Consider the following 23,492-nt stretch of genomic DNA (forward strand, 5'->3'; position numbering starts at 1 on the left):
AAAATCGCCAATAAAGACTTTGTTTTTAATTAATAAACACGAATGAAATTGTCCGACAGCAAGATTCAAACAGAGGAGACATAGCCCAACAGCTCGATCGTTTAACCAACAGGCCCTGGGCGCATGTCACGGTAAACGCAATATATTGTCACGTGGTAGTGACGGTGAAGAAAGCAGCAATACGGTGGAATACAAAACTAACTTTTATTGGGCGAACCTGTGCCCACAAAAACAGGCTACACTTATAGCACAACGATAGCGGCGAACACGGTCGGCGATCATCTAAAATCTGATCAGCGGGTCAAGCGCGTCGGCTTTTATAGAGCAGTCGTTGAATGTTCCAGACTAATCGTTCGGACCCGCGTGCCTTCCACAAAGTTCTACACCATTCGCGTCAGGTGATGAAATCAGATAACATAAGGTTCGGCAACAACAGACAGCGGATAGAAGCATCGATAACTTTCCAGAAACTTCGGATACATGCAGGCACGTCCCACGCTGTGCGATTACATTTGTTAGGCGGCGAAGCGTGGTTGCCGGATAAAGATAAGTACACGTGTCAATATGATCTTTAAGTACTTCGCGTGTGTAAGCCAGTGCGATGAGAGGTTTGGCGCGTTTTATGAACACACAGGGTGATTTTTCACGGTCATCAATAATGAAACACAAAACACTGATTCCTTTAGTTCAATAAAATGAAACGGGCTGAGATATAAAGTTAAATGGGACCGTGTTTACATTGCAGAAGATATGGCCGGTTCAAAGAGTATGACAGAACGTTAGGTTAGGCCTACTACGTCATCTCTCGCGTCTTGTTGGCGGTCGTCGTCTTTGTCTCTCTCCTGGCACCATGGCAATCTATTCTGTGGAACATTACTTACATTAACTGTATGATTTTCCTTTTCGTCAGACTTTTAACGCTAGGTGGCGAAATATGTCTAGGCATTTATTAACACCTCGACTTCCACAACTGCGTTTGCTGGAACGAACTGTAAAATAGCCTGCATAGACTACGCAATACATGCACACCCTGTCGGCTTGTGACATGGTTTTTTCCTGCTCGATAGCCAACGTCCAGTGGCTAGAATAGTACCTGATGGGCGTGGGGTCAACAGCAAAGCACCGTTTCCCTCACATGGCGCAAACATGCCCCCGCATGTTGTCAGAATGCCGGTGGAGATGCTCCCGGGAAATGCTAACCACAATGAAGTAAGGCGGCCCGCATACCCGCAAAAACCACTCCATTAGTTCAGATGCAGAAACAATGTTCTGTTGTGTGAACAACGCCGGAGTCGCCCAGACCTGGCGCTAAGGGGAGATCCAGGCTAAGCGACAACGTCGACAAAACCCTGCAACTGAAAAGCGCGAAGCGGATGCACACATCTTGGCCGCCGTGAGCACACCGCAGTGCGGGAATGTGAGGCCAAGATCACAAAGCAGCAACGCCGACAAGAACCCTATAGTTCTAACGAATGCTGCTCGCGGCGTTCCAGTTTTCTCTTTTTATGTGTCTACGCACGTTCCGCCACGCGTGTTTACTTAGGTTACGTTTACTGCAATTCATATTGCTCTGAGACAACGGTCTGGATGCAGGGCTTCTCTTTATCGCAGCGAGTAAGCCACCAACTTACTGGGCCCGAGTGGTGATGATTGGTATATGCACATTGTAGTGTCCTTGCAACTGAAAGCGAGCGCCAAAAGCCAGCGTCACCTAGGCGCACTGCGAGTAGAAACGGAGGAGGGCCGGACCAGAGACGAGGTCTGGACTGCGCGGCTTATCCCGTATGGTGTCACCCAAAAAATCCCTGCGATTGGAATGCTCACTGCATTTCATGACAAGGAAACACGTGTCCAGGCCACTGTCTACGTAGTGAAAGGGCGACAAGCGTCGCTTCTGAGTTACAAAACAGCAAAAGCATTGGGTCTAATGAAAGTAGCCCGGACAGTCCCAGAAGAAACTACTGTGAACATACAAAAAATGTCCGACGTTGTTCGGGAAACTCGGACGGCTGAGCTTTCAAGTGAAGTTGGCAATTCCCAGTGACGGGAAGCGCGTTGCTCGACAACATTGCAGAATTCCTTCTCACATGCGAGATGCAGTGGAGATGGAGCTGCGACGCCTAGAAGACCAGGACACCATAGAAATGGTAACTGGCCCTACCCCGTGGGTGTCGCCCATAGTAATTGTGCCAAGCGAAATGTCAAGAGTGTGATAATGAGCACTAACATGCGAGACGCGAACAGAGCCATCGCCCGAGAGCGGCATCTATTGCGTACTGTTGAAGATATGATCAACATCTTAAATGATGCAGCGTTCTTCTCCAAGTTGGATCTGGACGAGGGGTACCACCAGCTAGAGCTGGAAGAAGATTGAAGAATGATAACGACTTTTGCCACCCACTTTTGACTACGAAGATTACAAGAGGCTGCTGGGGGTTTGGAGTGAATGCTGCTGTGGAGATATTTCAGGATCTCATAAGAGAAGTGCTGCCTAACAAAGATGGCATCATAAACATCAGTGATATCATGCCTGTCTCAGGCCGCACAATTGAAGAGCATGATTGGAGACCATGGCTGGTGCTCAGGCACTTAGAAGATGCTAGGCTGAGAAAAAGTGCGTGAAGGGATCAAGGATCCTGAAACTTTACGATCACGTGTTATCTCCTAGCAGAGTCTCAGTGTTGACCCTGAGAAAGTAGAAGCAGTGAAAGTAAAAGTAGTAAAGATGACGCCACCAACCACCAAGAAATTCAACTGAAGGCAGAAGCCTGCACAGAATGGCAAACTGCTACCGCCGTTTCGTACCTTACGTAGCCCAAATAGTGGAGTGGAACCACTAAGAAGCCTTACGCACGCTGATGCTGAGTTCTGCGGGGCAGAGGAGCACCTGAATGCCCTGGATGAAGTAAAACAGGAGCTGTCAAGACATCGCACTCTACTGTATTCTTATGCAAACAAGGAAACGTACGTCATCACAGATGCAGGACCTTAGGGAATAGCAGGAATGTTGGTCCAAGAAACTCCAAAGGAAAGGGCGCCGAACATCTTAGCCTGTTACAGCCGGACATTAACGCCAACTGAGAAGGGGGACATCTACCTTACTGGAGGGAAGTTCACAGGAAAGACGGATCATCTACCACTAGGGTCGATGATCAAGAGCCCGAGTGCAAAGCTGTCAGCGAGACTTGAACGCCTCAGTCTTAGGCTCCAACACCACTTCAACAAAAAGAACCTTGCTGGAAAAGAAAACCCTGCTGACTACCTTTCCAGACACTCAACAAGAAGAGAGAATGCAGTTATGCCAACAGAGTCAGCTGCAACAGAAGAATGTGTTTATTTTGTCCTGAAGTTTGCTGCGCCTAAAGCTTTGACAATGCAAGTAGTAGAAAAGGCGCACAAAGGGGACGTGCGAGCGCAGCTGCTCATCCAAACCTTAAGGATGGTTGATCGGACGTCATCCGAGAAAATGTTGAAAGATGACAAGTTCAAGCACTTCAGCCAGATCAGAGAATAGTTAAGAGCTGCAGACAATGATGCCTTGAGGGGACCAAAACTGGTGATTCCCGAGGAAGTGCAGTTACAAGCCATGAAGTTGGTTCATAGGGGACACCAGGAAATAGTCGAAATGAAACAACTGATCAGATAGAAGATACAGTTCCCAGGAATTGACAGAAAAGTGAAATTGGAAGTCGAAGACTGTGAACTGTGCCAAACGAATGTTGTAGAGAAAAAAGTGTTCACCTTTTGTATGACGCAACTCCCAGATGGCCCTTGACAGTCACTGGCGGCAGACTTCGCTGGCCCTTTGCCTGGCAACAAATATATGTTAGCGGTCATGGATGAATACTCTCGTTTTTCTGTGATTGCCGCATTGCCGTTATTGAACCCGAAAAGCTTCACAGAAAAGCTTAGTGACAGCATGGATTGCCTTATGTGCTGAAGACTGACCATGATCCTCCTTTCTTTGGGCATGGATTCCCTGCATTCGTGTAGCTCAATGGCATTTGACATCACCGGACAACACCCCTGTGGTCACAAGCAAACGGCGAGGTGGAAAGGTTTATCAGAAATGTAAAAACTGTGAAGACGGCCGGAAGCAATTGGGCTCAGTGAGCACATCAACCAGGAGAGCTCTGTGAGTACCTTCTCAACCATAGAGCAATGCCCCACTCTACAAGCAGCTACACGCCAGCTGAACTCCTCTTCGGAAGGAAGGTTCGCGCGAAGTTGCCACAGATCCAGGAAAAACCTCACGCTGAGGAACTTGATGCAATCGACAGAGAATGGAAGCAGAAAATGAAGAGCTATGCTGACAAAAAACGTAGAGAGGCGCCTTCATGTAATATTCTCACATGTTGCTATCGCATTCATTGCTTCGCCCTTTACGCGAAACTGTGATTATTTTTACAACTAGTTTCATTTTGTTTTAGTCGTTAGTTTCGCCCACCAAAGCCTAAAATATGAATCCCACACTGGCACTATCGGGAGATAAATGGATAAATGCCGGGAGTATAACTTATGGAAACAGTATACTACACTTACATGCCACTTGTTGTAGAACACCCGCGAACAATGTGGAATTTCTTGCACCGTTCGAATATCATTGCTTTCGTAAAAAAAAAAAAAACAATTAGGTGGTTTTACCGTTCAGGGCCCTCAGTTTTCTACCTCCTCAAGGTGACGCTAGAAAATCTGCCTGAAGCACTTTTTTCCCACTTATTCACAGTCAATCAAGGTTATTAAGCTTATGTAGTATTAATTTAGGAGCACTCATTTTAAATAGTGATAGTTTCTTTTAACATAATAACAATTCATGCCATCATTTCTGTGGGCGGCATGTGCAGTTTGTATGCGCAGCTTATTTTACACTGACTTTCCCGTAATAATACGGGAGCGGAAATGCAGGCCTCTTCTGAATAATGAAGCGCGCGAACTTGTAGAGCCCACTGGTACTCGTACATCGAGGTATATATAACGCACTGCAAGGTACTTGTGCGCGACTCTCATGCACACCGTGAAAGTGGCGCACGTGGTCTTGCATGCCCGTCGGTTGCTCCGATGCACTTTGGAAAAATTATTGCACTAGAATGGCGTAAATGTTACGCCCCCCATTGACCCCGAGCTTCGGGTTGCTTCGCCATCTTCTGTTCCTTTTCTTTGACAGTCATCGCTGCAGGTTTACACAAAGTTTACCAACCTCTGACGTAGCGCAAGCGCCCTTGCCACCAAATAGCGGTCACGAAACACCAACACCTTTTCGTCTCCCCACTGACCTTCTTTCTGGCCTTGGCTCCACCGCCGTGGCAGCCTTTTCCTCCCCCTCCCCATTTTTTTTAAATTTCAGACACTACCCGCAGCGCCTTTGTTGGCATTATTGCGGGGGGCACAATAATTCGTAAGATGAACCCGCAGTCTTGCGGCAAAGCAAATACGGTGGCAACAAATTCCATACGGCAATCGTTTCTGAGAAAAACGTTTTTTTAAGAAGATTGGTTTTGGAGGTGCATGGTCTAACCTTAAATTTGTGATTCACATGGGAGGACTGATAATGCGCTAGTTGCAGATAATCTGACGCATTTATTCCAGTTTGCTTGTTATGAATTGAATGAAATAATTTAAGTCTAAGATTATATGTTCGCTCTTTTAAAGATTACCGGTTAAAGTCTCTTCATGTCTCGAGAACATTCAGATCGATCATACCGCTCCAGAACAAATCTCGCTGCAATAGACTTAATACGCTCAAGTGCATCACTATGTACCTTGTTAAACGGGTCCCTCACAGTACAGGTATATCTCACTATAGGTCTGACATAGGTATGGTATGGGGTCTGTTTAATTTCTGTTTAAGTTTAAGGTTTCATTGTAGAAAGCCAGGGGCTTTTCTTGCCCTGCTAAGAACACTGTTTATTCAGGCTATGCCCCTTCTTCGGAAAACGCAACGCCCAAATAATTGAATTTGTGCTCTTTCCTAATTGATTGTGTTAAACGTACTGATTCGTGAACCTATTACCCCTTTTGGTAAAGCTGACGTGAACACAGTTGCTGTTTAGTACCATGTCATTTTTTTAAACAACATACCTGTACTTGATTAAGATTTTCCTAAAGCTGTGTGGAATCCGCTTGGTCAGTTAAATTAGTATACAAAATACAATCATCAGCAAACATTGTCATGTTACTCTTCATTATATCTAAAATATGACTTGTAAACGCAAGGAAGAGAAGTGGGCCCAATACAGAACCCTGGGGTACTCCTGAAGTGACAGAAACTAAACACGAACATGGTCCACCTAAAATCACCTTTTGTTTCGTTGATGTTAAATAATCCGTAATCCATATGCAAAGGCTTTTTCAATGTTTAAATTGTACAACTTTTGTATTAGAGCTGTATATGTGAAACCGTATCTAACGCTTTTAGGAAATCCAAGAATAAAGAATCAATCTGTTCTCTGTTGTCTAAAGCCAATGATATATCGTTATAAATTCAATTCATTGGGTTGTGCATGAAAATCATTTTCGAAATACGTTTTGTCTAGAATAAAAAAATCCAACTAAAGTCAGGCGATTCATTAGGGCGGAATATAGAACAGGCTCAAGTAGTTTGCAGCAAATTGGTGTGATGGAAATAGGCTTGCAATTGGGCACTTCTGATTTAGAGCCACCTTAAATACATGTAAAACGGTACCAACCTTTCAATCACGGGGAAGGCTGCCCACATCGTGACTTCATATATAACATAACGGTAAGGTTCTACTGCCTTAGAACAATGTTTTGAAACTCTTGGCGAGATACCACTCGGTCCTGTCGCTTTATTTTCTTGAATGTGTTGTAACAGTTTCTATGTGCCATTCAATGAAAGCTCTACCTCTTCCAAGGACAAACACTGCTCTCGTCTACACTCAACCGTAACCTTTGGTCTACGGCGCTGTCCGCTTCTTGTTCCATGAGCGGAGAAAGTCCGGGCGCCGACCATGAAAACGGGGGTAAAAGCGAAAGAAAGCTATTCGCTTTAATAAATGAGAGCTGTCCGCACCAAAATTTATTCTTGATTAGGATTGAAAAGGTTACAATGACGTTTCACTTCGCAAACGCGGGTGACGTGCAAGCGCATGGGTGCTATAGTGCATGCGACGCTATCGGCCCTCGGTGAGCCTAGACGCCTACGCTGTCCGCATCGCAGATTGTATTCAAGACAGGGCTCGCGCGGCCGCGCCGTACGCAGGAGCCACCGAAGCTTCAAGGATAAAAACGATGATTGAAAGTGGAGCTGCACATCGCGACCTATTCTGCTACGGCGTAGGAGCAAAGCTATCGGCTTGAGTCCCTTCAGTTTGGAAAGGAAAACATGCCGCGTGCGTCGGACGCCGACAGGATCGGAATGATCGCTTTGTACCGCCAAGGAATTCCCCAGAGAAGAATTGCGGAGATTACCGGAACAGCGTTTTAGACAGCCAACAAGAGTTTTGAAAGCTTATGAAACTGAAGGTATACTCTCGGACCTTCCTCAGTGTTCGTGGCCACGTTCCACGGCTGCGGAACAAGACCTACTAATTATTGCAGCCACCGTACATAATTCTTTTTTAACAGCCCCGCAGATCAAAAACGAGCTCGGCCTAAACATTGACGTTCAAGCGGTTCGACAGCGCCTCCACGAAGCGGGCCTTCACAGCAGGACCACCACAAGAAAGCCTTTGCTTTCGAATCGCCACAAAGCCACCCGTCTACAATTCGCACAGTCGCACAAAGACTGGTCTGTGGAGGATTGGGGCCAGGTGATGTTCACAGATGAGAACGCATTTGCCAGAAAAGGTCACGAGAAACTGAAAGTTTGACATCAAGACAATCATCGGTAAGCCTTTGCACCCTAGTGTTCTTGAATTGCGATGCTTGTAAATATGTGGTCCCGAATGCGTTCACTTAGTGCTAGTGTGGTCAGAGTAGTGTAAAAATTTAACGAAGATAGCTCTACGACGGATGTCACGTGAGGGTGCGACTACCGATCGTTTAAAGGACATAATGTATACTTCAGCGTTTTAAAGTCAGACATGTGTTCTGCAATAAGATTGGCTACTTTTTGGTTGCTGCATGTCATGAATTAACGGCTCGAAGTGCATTCTGAGCGAATGAATAAAAGCTACGTTACAGTCATGGTGCAGTCCCTGTTCTAGTGCCAGGTGCCTACTTCGCTACAATATACAAGAAAAATGTTTGGATACAGCAGCGATTGGGCTAAACGTATTATACCACTTTGACGCAAGTAAACGCAAACATAACTTTCTTTTTTTTACTTTATGCAGCTTTGATCCCACCTGCTTCAAGCGAACCAGCCTCAGCGGGTGCTGCTCCGGGAATGTGTGGGGTGCCATCACAGCCGACGACTTGGGTCCCCTTATACGGCTACATGAACGCTTCACTGCAACAGAATACTGTAATGTAATCGAGCAGGTTGTCCTGCCCTTTGCTTTGGATAAGCAGTTCAAGGATGGGTTGTTTTATTATCAGCATGACCTGTCTCCAATCCATACTTCACGTTCCGTGGAGGATTTACTAGAGAACCTTGCCATCCGTAAACTTTCGTGGCCAGCAAAAGGAGCCTATATATATACATAAACCCAAGTGAGAATGTTTGGTGAATTATAAATCACGCTTGTCACGTTTGCAGATCCATATGATGAACAAAGACTGCCTTTGGGCTGCTGTTCACGCCGAGTGGGACAGGCTTTGCGGCACTGAGCTAGCCACAAACCTGTTTGCCTCTATGCCGAGGCGCATGGAATCCGCCATCCTGGCCGAAGGACACTTCACCAAATAATAATTAATGCGAAGCATGTTTTTGTCGAGCAAATCTGCTTCGTGATTACCTCAGACTTTGTGCCAGCTTGAGCTTTGTTTCAGTTGTTCTTTATACCTTTCTTAGACCAATAAATTTCCTATAGTCTGGAATTCACGACTGAGTTCCGTTACGCACACAAGCGTCGCGACAGCATGAAAGCGTGCCGCATTTTATTTGCCGGGCATATTGGCAAGGAAAGCTTATCATCTTGCAGTCATGTCTGGCACTCGGAACGCACACGCGGTGCAATAGCGCCAGCCGGAACAAGATTCTAGCGCTACGGTGGCGCCGACTGAAAGCAGAGATTCGCATAGCGTCAGCCAAAGCATATTAGAGTTGCACACGTATCCTCGCACTAGCGCTGACTGTGCCAAACGCCACGCTTCCCGCGGTTCGCGTTTCTTTTCATCGCGATGGTACAGTTCACGCTGTCGTCATTACTGTATCGTCACCTTTCCTCGCTTTCAAATAAAACAGAAGCAGAACAGAAACAAAGGTATCGCAGGATAGGGGGCGCACCATCGTACACCGCGATCAAACCGGATGTGCCCGCCTGTCAATGGTGATGACTGGACGGCGTGCACTATACCTTCAGTCATGCTTCGGCCACGCGCTTCGCTGTTCGCTTTTCTTTCCATGGCTATAGTACAGCGCGCGAGGATGATGTTAACACGAGACGACCCCAGTACGTCTGTATCGCAAACAAAACCTGAAGCAACTGCCAGACTAGGCGAACCAAGCGCGCCTTCGCCCACCTTCCTCCTCCACGACGCTTTGCCTCATTTCTCCTTCACCTTTCGCTAAACGTCACCTAGATTTTCCTCTAGGCGACTTTCCTTTACCGCGCACTGCACACGTTACTTTGCACTATCCCTAGCGCGCGATTTGCTTCACCTCCAGGCGCCTTCCTCTTCCACTTCCTTCGCGGCTTCGAACAAACATTCGCCGATTGCGCTAACAGGACAGAAAGGCTTGCGCGTAGAACGAATGGGACAGGTAACTCGGAAATGTTTTCCCCTACGCATCGTGTCAAGCACTCACCTCGAGAGCAGGAGGAGGGGCGCCATTTCCGCCAGGAGGAGACACCGGCGAGCCGTCCTCGTGGGACGAACTGGGCGAGCTTGCCTGCTGGGTCGCGGCCCGGGCCTTGTCCGCCCGGCGTCGCCGCGGTCCACGGTGGCGCCCCACAGCGGTGGCTGGCGGCGGGGACAGCGACGAGGCACGGCTGCTACTGGCCATGGTGCACGCGTCGCCCATGCCTTTCTCAGGCTGAGAAAGAGCCATGTTCGGGTGGGAACGAAACATAATTGGACTTTTTGAATGCGCTATACTATATGCATCGCTACTAACGATGAAAACTCATATTGTCACAGCCTAGTAGGAGACGGGAAAGCCGGTGTCGAGGACGTGTAAAAGCACTTTATCAGCGCAGTCAACGCGACGTCGTCGTCGTCTCTATTTTTCTACTCGCGCGCTACTTCAGCGTCGTTTTCATCGCCTGGCACATACCCGCGGCGACCATAGAGGATGTGGCATTTGCCCCTCCTTTGAAAAGGAAGCATCGTCCCGATGCACCAACGTCCGAAGGCTGTGCACACACGGTGCAAAGTTGAGGTCATGAGGAAAACTATGGCTTCATACGAAGCACGTGCACAACCTCGGGCAGATGCCGCCCGCGTTCGGTGCAGTTATGGCTGTGGGAGACCACTTCATAATTCACATCGCTGATGCGGCGCAGAACTGTATACGAGCCAAAGTATCTTCGCAGAAGCTTCTCAGACAACCCCCGCCGACGAATCGGAGTCCAGACCCACACCTGGTCACCAACGTTGTATGTGACGAGTCTGCGCCGAAGATTGTTGTGTCGGGCATCGTATTCCTGTTGTTCTTGGATTCGGAAACGCGCAAGCTGCCTGGCTTCCTCTGCGCGTTGCGTAAACTCCTCGGCACCAGTCTCGTCGTTACCGCACTCGTGTGGCAGCATTGCGTCCAACATGGTTGTCACTTCCCGGCCGTAAACGAGGTTGAAATGCGTGACGCGTGTTGTCTCTTGGCGCGCCGTATTATACGCAAATGTAACGTATGGTAGAATCTCGTCCCAGTTCTTGTGGTCGACTTCGATGTACATTCTCATCATGTCTGCCAGAGTCTTATTCAAACGTTCTGTCAGCCCATTGGTTTGGGGATGATAAGCCGTGGCCTTTCGGTGAATGGTACCACTTAATCGCAAAACGGTGTCCAGAAGCGCAGCCGTGAACGCAGATCCTCTGTCTGTTATGACCACTGCGGGAGCACCATGCCTTAGGACGACGGCTTGGATGAAAAATCGCGCTGCTTCGGCTGCTGTTCCGCGTTGGATAGCACCTGTTTCAGCGTATCGACTAAGGTAATCTGTGACGACGATTATCCATCTATTTCCGGCAGTAGACAGTGGAAACGGACCTAAAAGGTCCATGCCAATTTGTTCGAACGGCGCTTGCGGTATCTGGACAGGATGCAGCAGTCCAGCTGGCTTTCCGGGTAGGGCGTTGCGGCGCTGGCAATCCAGGCATGTCTGTATGTAACGTTTCACGATCGACGCAAGTCTTGGGAATAAATAGTACTTTAGCCTAATTCTTGCCAATGTCCGAGTGTAGCCCAAGTGACCAGCGGTCGGCTCGTTGTGACAGGCATGTAGGACTTCGTCGCGAAGAGATGCGGGAATGACGAGTAAGTAGCTGCTGCCACTAGGTGAAAAGTTATTTTTATACAGAACGTCGTGGCGCAAGCAAAACGAAGACAGCCCTCTCGCGAATAACCTCGGCACGCTGCTTGTTTTTTCCTCCAAGTAATCGAAAAGAGGAACCAGTTCTGCTACCTCGCGTTGGTGGCGTGAAACGACGACTGTGTCTACCACGCCTAGAAAAGCCGAGAAAGGCAGTCGGCGTCGGTGTGTCGTTTCCCTGATTTGTAGATAACCATGAAGTCGAACTCTTGGAGCCGAAGACTCCAGCGCGCAAGCAGACCAGCTGGATCGTTTAAATTAACCAGCCAGCAAAGTGCATAATGATCACTGACAACGGTGAAACACCGACCATACAAATATGGCCGAAATTTCAGGACGGCCCACACCAGTGCGAGGCATTCTTTTTCTGTAGTGGAATAGTTAGCCTCCGTCCTTGATAGCGTCCTACTGGCGTAAGCAATCACTCTTTCGGTGCCGTCCTGCCACTGTACAAGCAGTGCGCCAAGGCCGACATTACTAGCGTCGGTAGGAAGAATCGTAGGAGCGTAGTCATCAAAGTGTGCGAGCACGGGAGGCGTCTGCAGCCGTTGCCGTAGGTCGTGAAATGCCCGTTGCTGGTCTTCGCCCCACACGAAGGGGACATGTTCTCTGGTGAGATGTGTTAACGGCTATGCGATGCGCGAAAATTCCGTAATAAAGCGTCGGTAGTAGGCGCAAAGGCCCAGAAAACGTCGCACGGCCTTTTCATGTGATGGCGTTGGGAAATTAGCAACGGAAGAGATTTTATCAGGGTCAGGTCGGACACCTTCACGACTAACAACGTGACCGAGAAATAGAAGTTCTTCAAAGCCAAAATGGCACTTTTCAGGTTTTAAAGTTAGACCAGCTGAGCGCATTGCTTCAAAGACCGTCTTTAGTCTCCGTAAGTGTTCCTCGAATGTGACGGAGAAAACAATCACGTCGTCGAGGTGCACCAGACAGGCTTGCCATTTGAGGCCTGAGAGTACCGTGTCCATTAGTCGTTGAAACGTTGCTGGCGCAGAACAGAAACCGAAGGGGAGCACCTGAAATTCATAAAGCCCGTCGGGCGTCACGAAAGCAGTCTTGTCACGGTCTCTCTCATCAACTTCTATTTGCAGCGGCAACGGACAAACGTCTTTCTTTGTGATGTGGTTGAGTTTTCTGTAGTCGACGCAGAAGCGCAGGCTACCGTCCTTTTTCACCAATGTGACAGGCGATGCCAAAGAACTCTTATATGGCCGAATAACCCCGTCCTCAAGCATTGTCTTCACTTGGGTTTGTATTGCCTCGCGCTCTTTCGGTGCTACACGATAAGGATTCTGCCGAATTGGTCTGGCGTCGGCTTCGGTTATAATACGGTGCTTAGTGAGCGGCGTCTGGCTGACACGTGACGTTGATGAAAAACAGCTCTTAAACTCATCCATGAGCTCAAGAAGGCTGTTGCGTTCGACGGGGGACAAGGTGGGACATACCTCAACCACAGGGGCAGGCATAGCCACGGTGGCCGTCGCGTGCTCCACTGAGAGGCAGTCTTGTACTGAGGTAAATTCGTCAAAGTAAGCAACAGCCGTGCATTTAACAATGTGTCGACGTTCCCTCGTAAAATTCGTCAGCAGGAGCTCGGCACGTCCGTCGTGTACGTTAATTACGGCCCTGGCGATGGAAACGCCTTGACTCAATACCATTGCGTCGATATGTTCGGCGACGCCAGTCCCGGTGTCAAAGTTGTCGCCGATAACAGGTACGAGGGAACAGCTTCGTGGCGGAAGCGTGACATCGTCGTCGGCGATACGTAAAGGCGCGCTCACACTAGCGGGAGACTTCCCGCAGCGGCACAGCGTCAACGTGGACGCTCCGGCGCAGCTCGTCGGAATGACGCTCACACTGCGCGCGTTTTCTCACTGCGGTTGTCTTGGAATGTAGAGAGAGGAGGCGCTGAGGGAGGACCCTAACGAGCAGAGAGAGAAGGGGATGGTCACGTGTCACGTGACACCAGAGAAGACTGGAAAGCGCGCTCTTTTCCCGCGTCGTCGTCTTGATCGTGTGCTAGCTCTCCTCCCGTCGCCCTTTTCGTCACGAGGATGGCTAGTTCGAACGATGAGCTGTTGGCTACGGTAAACGTACTTCTACTTGCTTGTTCGCTGCTTCTACACCGTCGCCTCAAGTCTCATGTTCATGCTGGCAAAGCAACCGCCGAATGTCCCGCAGCACGCGCGCAGCCTCCACCTCCGCCGACGGGGTCACTGAACTGGGACCGACGTCACGGTTCACGGTCAGCCCCCATTGGCTGTTCTCGTCAGCGGCGCGGGAAAAATAGCTACCGGACCCATCGCTCTGCCGGACGGCACAGCAGCCTGTCTGCGGGGGAAAAACCGGTTTGTGCGGGAAGCGGGGCGCGGAAAACGTTCTGCGTTGCGCGTTTTCCCGCCACTGTGAACGCGCCTTAAGCGGGGTCGCTGATGTCCCGCGGGGTCGACGTCATCTGAGCTCGTAGCAAATGTGACGACGAGGTCACGGACATTAATCACTGCACCGTGCTCTCTCAAGAAAATCCCCAATATAAGTTCCTTGCAGCACTCAAAGAGAATGACGAGGATGGCGGCGAAGGTTGCACCGGCGATTACTATTCTGGCTGTGCATTTTCCAATAGGCGTCATCAACTGGCCGCCGGCAGTTCTGATGTTGGACCCAGTACATGGCGTCTTCACTTTTCTCAGCCTGTCGGCCAGCTTTTGACTTATTATGGAAAAATGGGAACCAGTATCGACGAGAGCGGTCACTTGGTGGCCGTCAATGCAAACGACAAGATCGGCGCTGACGGCGTGGAGCTCCGACAGCGGAGTCGTCGGAGCTTTAGAATCGTCGGTCGTCGCTGATGGGGGCTGTTGAAAAGTTAGACGGCTTGCAACCTCGCCCCCGGAGGTCGCTGCCTCTAGTTTTGCCGGCGCAGGCTAGGAGACCTGCCCCTAGAGGTGTCAGGAAAATCGCGACGGGTCGGTGGGGTATAACGAGCCGGAGAAGGTGAACGCCATCGAGGCGTCGCTGAACCTTCCGGCCGAAAGTTTGTAGTATTTTCGTCGCAGGTACGTGCAGCATCAAACACAGGGTAATTGCAGTTGGGAAACCTTGGATACCCAGCTGCGCGGTAGTGGCACGTGCGGTGAACATGTCCTGCTTCGCCGCAATGAAAGCATAGCGGCCGGCTGTCAGCGGTACGCCACAAATCGGTCTTTCGAAGCGAGTAGCCGGCAGGGGGTTCGCTGTAAGATCGACGCGCAGCGATCGGCTGGCGGCGGTACGGCATAGCTGGCGGCGGCTGTGACTGTTGAAAATAGGGCGCCGGGGGTGGCGGTGATGGCTGCGTCGGAGTAGTTGGCGGTGTCAGCAGCATCGAAGTGGCGGGAGGTGGACGACAGACAGCTTCCGCGTAGGTTAATCGTCGCGGCACCGCCTGCCAGTCCTGCGACGAAAAGGCCTGTCGAAATTCCTCCCGAACGATATCAGCGACAGAAGCCACCACTGGTGCCATAGGAGAAATGCCGAGCTGCCGGATCTCCTCTCGCACAATCTCTCGGATGACTTCACGCAGAGACATGCTGCAGCTCTCAGGTAGAATTGAAGCATTCATCGGTGAGCGCTTGCGGTCATATTGGCGGTACCGTTGCTGTAGTTCTATATCGGTAGCCTCCATGGTAAATTCGGCCACTGTCGTCGGTGGGTTCCTCACGAGCCCGGCAAATAGCTCCTCCTTCACTCCGCGCAAGAGATAGCGTAACTTCTTTTCTTCGGCCATCTCAGGGTCTGCTCTGCGGAAAAGGCGGGTCGTATCTTCTGCAAACATGGCAACGCTCTCATTTGGTTTTTGAATATGGGATTCGAGCAGGCGCTGCGCGTTGTCTCTTCTGTCGCTACTAGTGAATGTGTCTAGCAGCTGGGTGCGGAAGGCATCCCATGTGGTCAAACTTCTCTCCCTGTTCACAAACCACGTCTGCGCACTGTCTTGAAGCGCAAAATAGACATTAGCTAGCTTTTGCTGGGAGCCCCAGTCATTGTAACTGGCGACACGCTCAAATTGCTCCAGCCAATCTTGGGCATCTTCAAAAGCGTCACCATGGAAAATTTCTGGGATCTTAGGATTCTGTAGCATCACCTGCGATGGAGTTGCAGTAGCCATGGCTGAAGTAGGTAGACGCGTCCCTGCAGGGTCCTGCAAAGGGTTGAACTCGGGCGTCAGGCCTAGCAGGCGGCGACTGTACCGGCGAACAGGAGTTTCGACGAACGCAGGTGATTCCGTGTTCGATGTACGGCTCCAAGGGGTGCCGAGCATGAGGCAATCCTACCCCGCACCTCCACCAGTGTCACAGCCTAGTAGGAGACGGGAAAGCCGGGGTCGAGGACGTGTAGAAGCACTTTATCAGCGCAGTCAACGCGACGTCGTTGTCGTCTCTGTTTTTCTACTCGCGAGCTACTTCAGCGTCGTTTTCATCGCCTGGCACATACCCGCGGCGACCATAGAGGATGTGGCATTATGCCATAGTGCCCGTATTTGATAATTCGCTATGCTATGCAAGTAAAAATTATCATCCGCCCGGTACAAGGTTTTCTGTGAACACCTCTGAGTTGAAGAATAACACGTCCTGGTCTGGGGATTGAGCCCCGTACTAATGTCTTTCTGGGGTGGTCACTCTACCATCTCAAGTTAACAAAGGCCTCATAGATCGCCGAGTGACACTGAATTAATCTGCAGCTCGTTATATAGGGGCACTGAGTATCAGTTCTGAAGCGCGCAAGGCACACGAAGGTTCATTAAGGGAAAATATTTGCTCGCCTTCAACCTCACTCGCTGGGTAAAAGGCCCATTGTAACGGCCGGAGCAAAGGCACGCTGGTGTGATATCAAAGGATGAGGAGCTCGTGTGATTTGGTTTTAGTCCTTACTGGACAGCACTTTACGCTCCTTTTTGATTTCTTTTCATAACCTTCCTTTCTACCAATCACTACTGTCTCTCAGCTATATCTGCCACTACTAGCTATTTGCAATGCATGGTTATCCTGCAGTACTTTACAATAGCGCAGCAGAGGCAGATTTTTTTTTTCAGTGGCGCTCGTGTACGCAAACTCCGTCCAAGATATTCTTGCTGGTCTAGGATAATGTAGCATTACATTTCGGCCAATGTCAGTATGTGATAAGTAAAGATTATTATCTCTGGTTGCATGGCAAACTAAGTTCCCGTATGCGTTTAAAATTATATTGTTACGTGAGAAGACGCAGATGAAAGGCTATATACAAGTATATTTACAACGTAATACGTTACGGTGGCGGGTGTTGTACTGACGCTGCTGAGTGGTTTGCGAGTCCGTCAGTCGAGCACGGGTAAGCTGGCGTGCATGGTCGGCGAGGGCGATGGCGTCGCGCACATGCTCGTTTCTTGAGATCGCAGCAGGAGGAAGTGCCGTGTCAAAGGGCAAGGTGGGTTGGAGACCGCAGAGTAGATAAAATGAAGAAAATCTGGCAGTGTCGTGCCGGGAAGAATTATACGCAAATGTGACTTAAGGAAGGGCAATGTCGCAGTCGTGGTAGTCCTTGGAAACGTACTTGGACAGCATATCGGTAAGAGTACGGTTTAACCGCTCTGTCAGGCCATTGGGTTGAGGATGGTATGAGGTAGTCAGCTTGTGTTGAGTGGAGCAGGAGCGCACAATGTCGGCGATAACTTTCAAGAGAAAGTTAAGACCACGGCCAGTAAGCAGCTGTCGCGGGGCGCCATGAAGTAAGATAATGTCACGCAAGAGAAAGTCCGCGACGTCAGTGGCGCAACTGGTAGGGAGAGCTCGCGTGACAGCGTATCGGGTGGCGCAATCAGTTGCGATGGCTACCCATTTGTTTCCAGAGGATGGCGTTGGAAAGGGACCGAGGAGGTCTAATCCAACACGAAAAAACGGTTCCACAGGGACGGTGATCGGCTGGAGATGACCGGCAGGTAGCACCTGAGGTGTTTTCTGACGCTGGCAGGGATCACACGCAGCAACATAGCGTCGGTCGGAGCAAGCGAGACCAGGCCAATAGAAGCGGCGTCGGACGCGGTCGTACGTGCGGGTTATCCCAAGATGTCGTGCAGTGGGTGCGTCATGCATCTCAATGAGCACAGTCTGTCGTAGATGTTTTGGCACGACAAGAAGAAGATCAGATCCGTCAGGAAGGAAGTTCCTTCGGTACAGAATGCCGCCCTTGAAAACATATCGGCGAACGGATGTGTCGGTAGGTGTACAGCGCAGACGCTCGATGAGTGCTCGCAGCGATAGGTCTCGTACTGCTCATCGGTGATGTTAGCGAAGGCAGACACAGAGAAAATGTCATTGGCGGTACTACTGTCGGTGTCTTCAGACTCGTCTACCGGGTAGCGAGACGGGCAGTCAGCGATAGGTCTCGTACTGCTCATCGGTGATGTTAGCGAAGGCAGACAGAGAAAATGTCATTGGCGGTACTACTGTCGGCGTCGTCAGGCTCGTCTACCGGGTAGCGAGACGGGCAGTCAGCGTCCTTGTGTAGTCGGTCAGATTTGTAGGTGACAGTATACGAATATTCTTGGATGCGTAAGGCCCAACAACCAAGTCTTCTGTAGGATCTTTCAGTGACGAGCAAAGCGCGTGATGGTCTGTGACAACGGAAAAGGGTCGGCCATATTAGTATGGGCGGAACTTCGCAACCGCTCAAACTAGGGCCAGACACTCAGACGCCCAGTGAAGGAATAGTTGTGCTCCGAGGGTGAGAGGAGCCTGCTGGCGTAAGCGATAACACGGTCGTTGCCGCGCTGGCGTTGTGCCAGTAAAGCAGTGATTTGGGCCTGTTGGTAAGATATCCTGAGGCTTATACCGCGCGAAAAAGAGAAGGACGAAAAATGGCCGCGAAATTTTTCACGTAACGGCGGAAGTACGAACAAAGGCTGGTGAAGCTGCGCACATCCTTGACACACTTCGGAACAGGGAAGTGCGCAACAGCATGGATCTTGCCTGGGTCCGGTTGCACTCCGTTTGCGTCAACGAGATGCCCAAAAACGGTAATCTGGTGATGGCCGAATTGGCACTTCGATGCATTCAGTTGCAGACCGGCTCGACGAAAAACGTCCAGGAATGCCGAGAGGCACTCCAGGTGCGTAGCGAACGTTGGGGAGAATACTATAACGTCGTCCAAGCAGCACAGGCACGTGGACCATTTGAAACCGTGAAGAAGGAAGTCCATCATGCGTTCAAAAGTGGCAGGAGCGTTACATAGACCGAACGGCATCACTTTGAATTATATAAAGACCGACGGGTGTTACAAAAGCAGTCTTCTCGCGGTCGTGATCGTCCGCGGCAATCTGCCAGTAGCCGGAGCGAAGGTCAATAGACGACAAGTAGCGGGCACCGTGGAGGCAGTCAAGGGCGTCATTAATCCGAGGTAAGGGATACACGTCCTTTTTGGTAGCCCTGTTTAGGTACGATAATCCACGCAAAAGCACCATGAGCCATCCTTTTTTACCAGCACAACAGGTGACGCCCATGGACTACATGACGGTTCAATAATGTTCTTTGCAAGCATTTTGCGAACTTCTGTGTGAATAACTTGACGCTCAGCCGCTGACACTCGATACGGGCGGCGATGAATAGGAGGTGCATCGCCGGTATTTATGCGATGTTTAGCAGCTGTAGTTTGGGCCAAAGGACGATCGTTAAAGTCAAAAATATCGTCGTAGGGAAACAGAATGTGGTAGAGCTCACGAGCGTACTTGGGCGGCATGTCAGGCGCAATCATTTTCTTTAAGCCGGAGATGGTACAAGTTGCCGACTGCGATTGTAGAGGAGGATCGGCTGAATTGTCGTCTACTGCAATAGATGCTATTGAGTGATCCTCAAATGAGCAAAGCTGGGCCAGAGATATCCCGCGTGGCAGCACTTGTGTCGTCAAGCCAAAATTGACCACTGGCAGGCAGACGCCATTCGCCGTAATAGAAAAAAAAAACAGTATGAGGTACTGTGATCCCGTGTGTAAGTAGGATGTGTTCAATAGGAGCCGCGATGTAGTGACCGTCGGGCACTGGTGGGGATGACACTGAGTCAATGTAAGTCATTGCCGATGGTGGCAAGCGAACGAAGTCGACGGAACTGAGGCGACTGGGGTGTGGTTCAGCGGGATCCAGAACAGGCAGGTCAAGGCGGAGAGTACTGGCGGAACAATCGATTAGAGCAGAATGTGCGGAGAGGAAGTCTAAGCCGAGGATGATGTCGTGGGGACAGTCGGCGATGACTGTGAATAGCAAGATTGTGGAGCGATCGGCGAAGGAGACGCGGGTGGCACACATACCAATTGCCAATTGGCACATACCAATTGGCGCAATACCACATGCCATCGGTGGCACGGACAACAGGCGTCCCGGCGGGCCTGATTATTTTCTTCATGAGGTTACGAAGGTCAGCGCTCGTTACCGACAAATGCGCCCCAGTGTCTATAAGAGCAGATACAGAAACGCCGTCGACTTGCACGTCAAGAAGGTTCAGATGAGTGGGCAACGTCAGTAGAGGATTTGGCGGCGTAGGTAGCGATGCAGCGTCACCTCGAGGCGCTGCGTCATCTAGTTTTCCGGCTGGGAACGGCGTCCGAAGGGAGTCGGCGAAAAGGAGCGACGGGGCTGGGGAAAGCGAGGTTGTCATCGTTGGGGCGAAGGTGAACGAGAATATGGGCGGTTCGGCGCAGGACAATCAGTGGTGGTCTTGTCGGAGCGTGCGGCATAGGGACGAGAAGGGCCACCTGGGGGTCGAGAGTAGGCAGTATAATATTTGACAGTCTGCGAAAAGTCGAATACAAGTAGGTGTCTTGATAGAACATCGACCGAGGTACAGCGCTCACTGTTAATGAAGGACTTGTTGGTCATGCGAAGTACGCCGAGCCTGCAGATCCAGAGTTCACCGCCTCGCCTGGTGTATCTGCACATATATGCGCTTCTTCTCTGAAGGTGGCGAATTTCAAGCCGTCAGGGATTATCGCAGGCTCCATCCAAGTAGTAATTCACAGTCCACAAACCAGCACGCCCGTGCTCCACTGGCACTAAGCAGCGCGGGATCATGATGTTCTTTTTTGCAGAGGCCAAACGAATGAGCTCCAAAATGGCATCAAACCTAGAGAGTGTAGTGCTGGCGCAAATAACTCGAGCGCAGTTAACTTGCAAGGCTGGCTGGATGGTATCTCCAAAGACAGAAAAGATACTTTCATGGCGGAGACTCCTGTCCTCCAGTAGTACGGACAGAATGTTGCCGCGTACAGACAACTCCCCACGTCGTCAGTCAACTTTAGCACCACAGTGCTTCAAAAAAAAAAAAATGGCTAAAGTTACGTCGTGTGTGCATATGAGTATGTGTGAGCGTGGACACTATATATATACATGGGGTTTCTTCAAAGTTGAGCACGCAGGACCCGACGTAACATATGCAGGGAAGAGACGACGAACCCCTTGGAAGTAAGACGTAAGTAAGTAAGTGTGCTCTGACGAAGGCTGTTCCACCAGTACAGGCACATATATATGCACACAGTACAGTACACACGCACACATACATGCATATATGTATATATATATATGTGCGTGTACTAGTCACTGCCCAATGAGACTCCTCCCCCCACTCCCTGAAGGAAAACATTAAGCCATAGGTACAATGCGGGTATCCAAAACATCGAAAGAAAGTATGCTTGCATCTTGTCAGCAGGTGTACCCTATAGTTTTTACTCCAATTGTACACTATTCTGTACATGAACTACAATTGTCACAGTGCGCTCCGGTGTTGGCATTATTTTACTTTCGTTTGGGAAATAGCACCGGGGCGGCTACGGCACTGAGGTGGCGACCCATCACTGCGCTAATAGCACTAAGTGGCGGCCCATTTCACTCTGCGCAAAGCAGCTAATCTCCTGAAAATAGCAGTGGTGTATCGCGATATTCGTGCCAAAGATGCTTGAGTTGATGTAGCAACGAGGTTCACTCACAGATCGCTGCTGCTTTCCTTTGAGCAAGAAGCAGCGCTGGGGATGCGTGTACTGCTTGAACTTGCTTTCCTGGCCGACCTGCTTGGCGGAGATGTAGCTGCACAAGATAGACCCAGAATAGTTTCTGTGAGATTTCGCCATTCGAGAGCAGTTAGCCTCGGCTAATGAGCAGTGTAACACAGACCGGATATAATGTTTATGTACCACCAACTGCTGCACCGACATATCTAAGCAGTATCTTGTATGTAGTCTGTTTTGCACACTTTGCAACACTTATAAGTACACTTTTGGCCAAGGTGCACAGGGTACGCTGCCTGTGAACGTCAGGCACATTACGGACCTTGCAGGGGGGCTGTATCGCGCAAACATAAGTATGCGGTCTGCAGTGAGCTCTAAGAACGAAGGGCCGCAGGTAGGGCCAGTTTGTATTGCAATTTATTGCAAGGGGTTTGTGCTGCGAAGCACAAAACTTGCGCGCCAATGACATGACACCGCGGGAGTGCAAGGATCGTACGGGAAGAAGTGAGACATTTTCCAAACAGTTATCGCAGAACATCGTAGAAACGCACAGAGAAACAGCGGGCATGAAGTGCTCCCCTGAAAAGTCATCGCACATCATAATCAGATTGAAATACGTACGTCGCAAGACCGACACACGAATCAAGCTTGCGCTCTATGGCATACCGATAAAGGAAACCGCACAAGTACCAGTTCTGGACATGCAAGTTAAGGACAACGGTAGTGCGCAAACGGTGGCCACAGATTTGCGCAGCACAGTGAAGAGTATAAGGCCTCAGCCGGTATTGCATGTAGCAGCAACGGGATCTTGGAGACGAACACTCCTCGGCTGGTACAAGGATTCGTGGTGAGTCGCCTAACGTACGCCCTCCCATACCAACCTACGCGAATGTTCAGGACGGACAAACCAAACGTTCTCCTGCCAGGAGCGTGCAAAACTGTGCTCAGACTCTCAGTTCAAGCGATCGGCGACCATATCACTAACATAGGAAGGCACAATAGCTTGGAGGAACACGCAGCAGCTGTAGGAATGACAGCGAAAGCGACTCACCACCGCGGCAAAGGAAAGATTCGTCCTGGAACTCGCTGTACCCTGAGTACCTCAGCGGACGAACAGAGATACTAGACAAAGCCAAAAGAGACAAGATCCACATCACGTCGATCCCTTACAACATGCAACGGGGGACTCACGCGGGGAGATGAGCGCGCGTCCGAGTACGTCGGCTCCAGTACCAAAACAATCCGAGCGCCTACTACACGGACCAGAGCCCCATCCTGGGAAAAATAACTGCACCATTGCAGTCACGAGGCACGACCGGCAGATCCTAGCGGCCACAGTTAAGACGCGACCGCCGCAGAGACGGTGGCCACTGCAACTACCATAAACGATTCAGACCGTAAAGACATAGCGGCCCACGTGCTAACCAACTCCACAGTGGCGTGCAGGGCCTATTTCACGGGGGTCCTGCACGCTGGGGCAGTAAAACTGCTACGCAAACCTTTCCAATCGGACCACGGAATCACCTGGTGTGAAGTGCGTGATGGTCTGGAGGGAAACGAGCCGACAGACTCCGCCGCTGTAGAAACAAGCAACTGAGTCGCGGACTCGACCCTAGGATCGCCTCCAACCGACGCATCTCCGGTCAACCCGCGGGAGATCTTTGCCCTCCAGAGGAGCGAGCGACGGACACTCACCTTCTTCCCTCCCCCCCTCCCTTACTCACACGCAGTCAGAGGAGAGACTGGCGCAGAATTCAAACCAGACTTTTTCCGAACCTCCTCGGACAGAACAAAATCGCATCGGCCTTGCCAGAGCACGCTTGCCCCTGGCGCGAGGACGACACACACTGTGACATATCACGTGGGAGTGTGGGAGGCACACTCACA

At 50.3% G+C, this 23,492-nt stretch overlaps 1 protein-coding gene across 1 annotated transcript in view; it reads right to left on the reverse strand.

Annotated features, from left to right (window-relative positions):
* The window catches only part of LOC126517675 (beta-scruin-like), an 80,622-nt gene that overhangs the window by 51,028 nt on the left and 6,102 nt on the right, over positions 1-23,492 (reverse strand). Inside the window, exons 2-3 of the mRNA XM_050167469.3 lie at positions 21,588-21,684; positions 9,872-10,099 (exon numbers count right to left, since the gene is read on the reverse strand). Coding sequence (XP_050023426.3) covers positions 9,872-10,099; positions 21,588-21,684 — 325 coding nt within the window. The remainder of the gene's footprint in view (positions 1-9,871; positions 10,100-21,587; positions 21,685-23,492) is intronic.

Source organism: Dermacentor andersoni, chromosome 11 (genome assembly GCF_023375885.2).
Source record: "Dermacentor andersoni chromosome 11, qqDerAnde1_hic_scaffold, whole genome shotgun sequence".
In the NCBI taxonomy this organism is placed as follows: Eukaryota; Metazoa; Arthropoda; class Arachnida; order Ixodida; family Ixodidae; genus Dermacentor; species Dermacentor andersoni.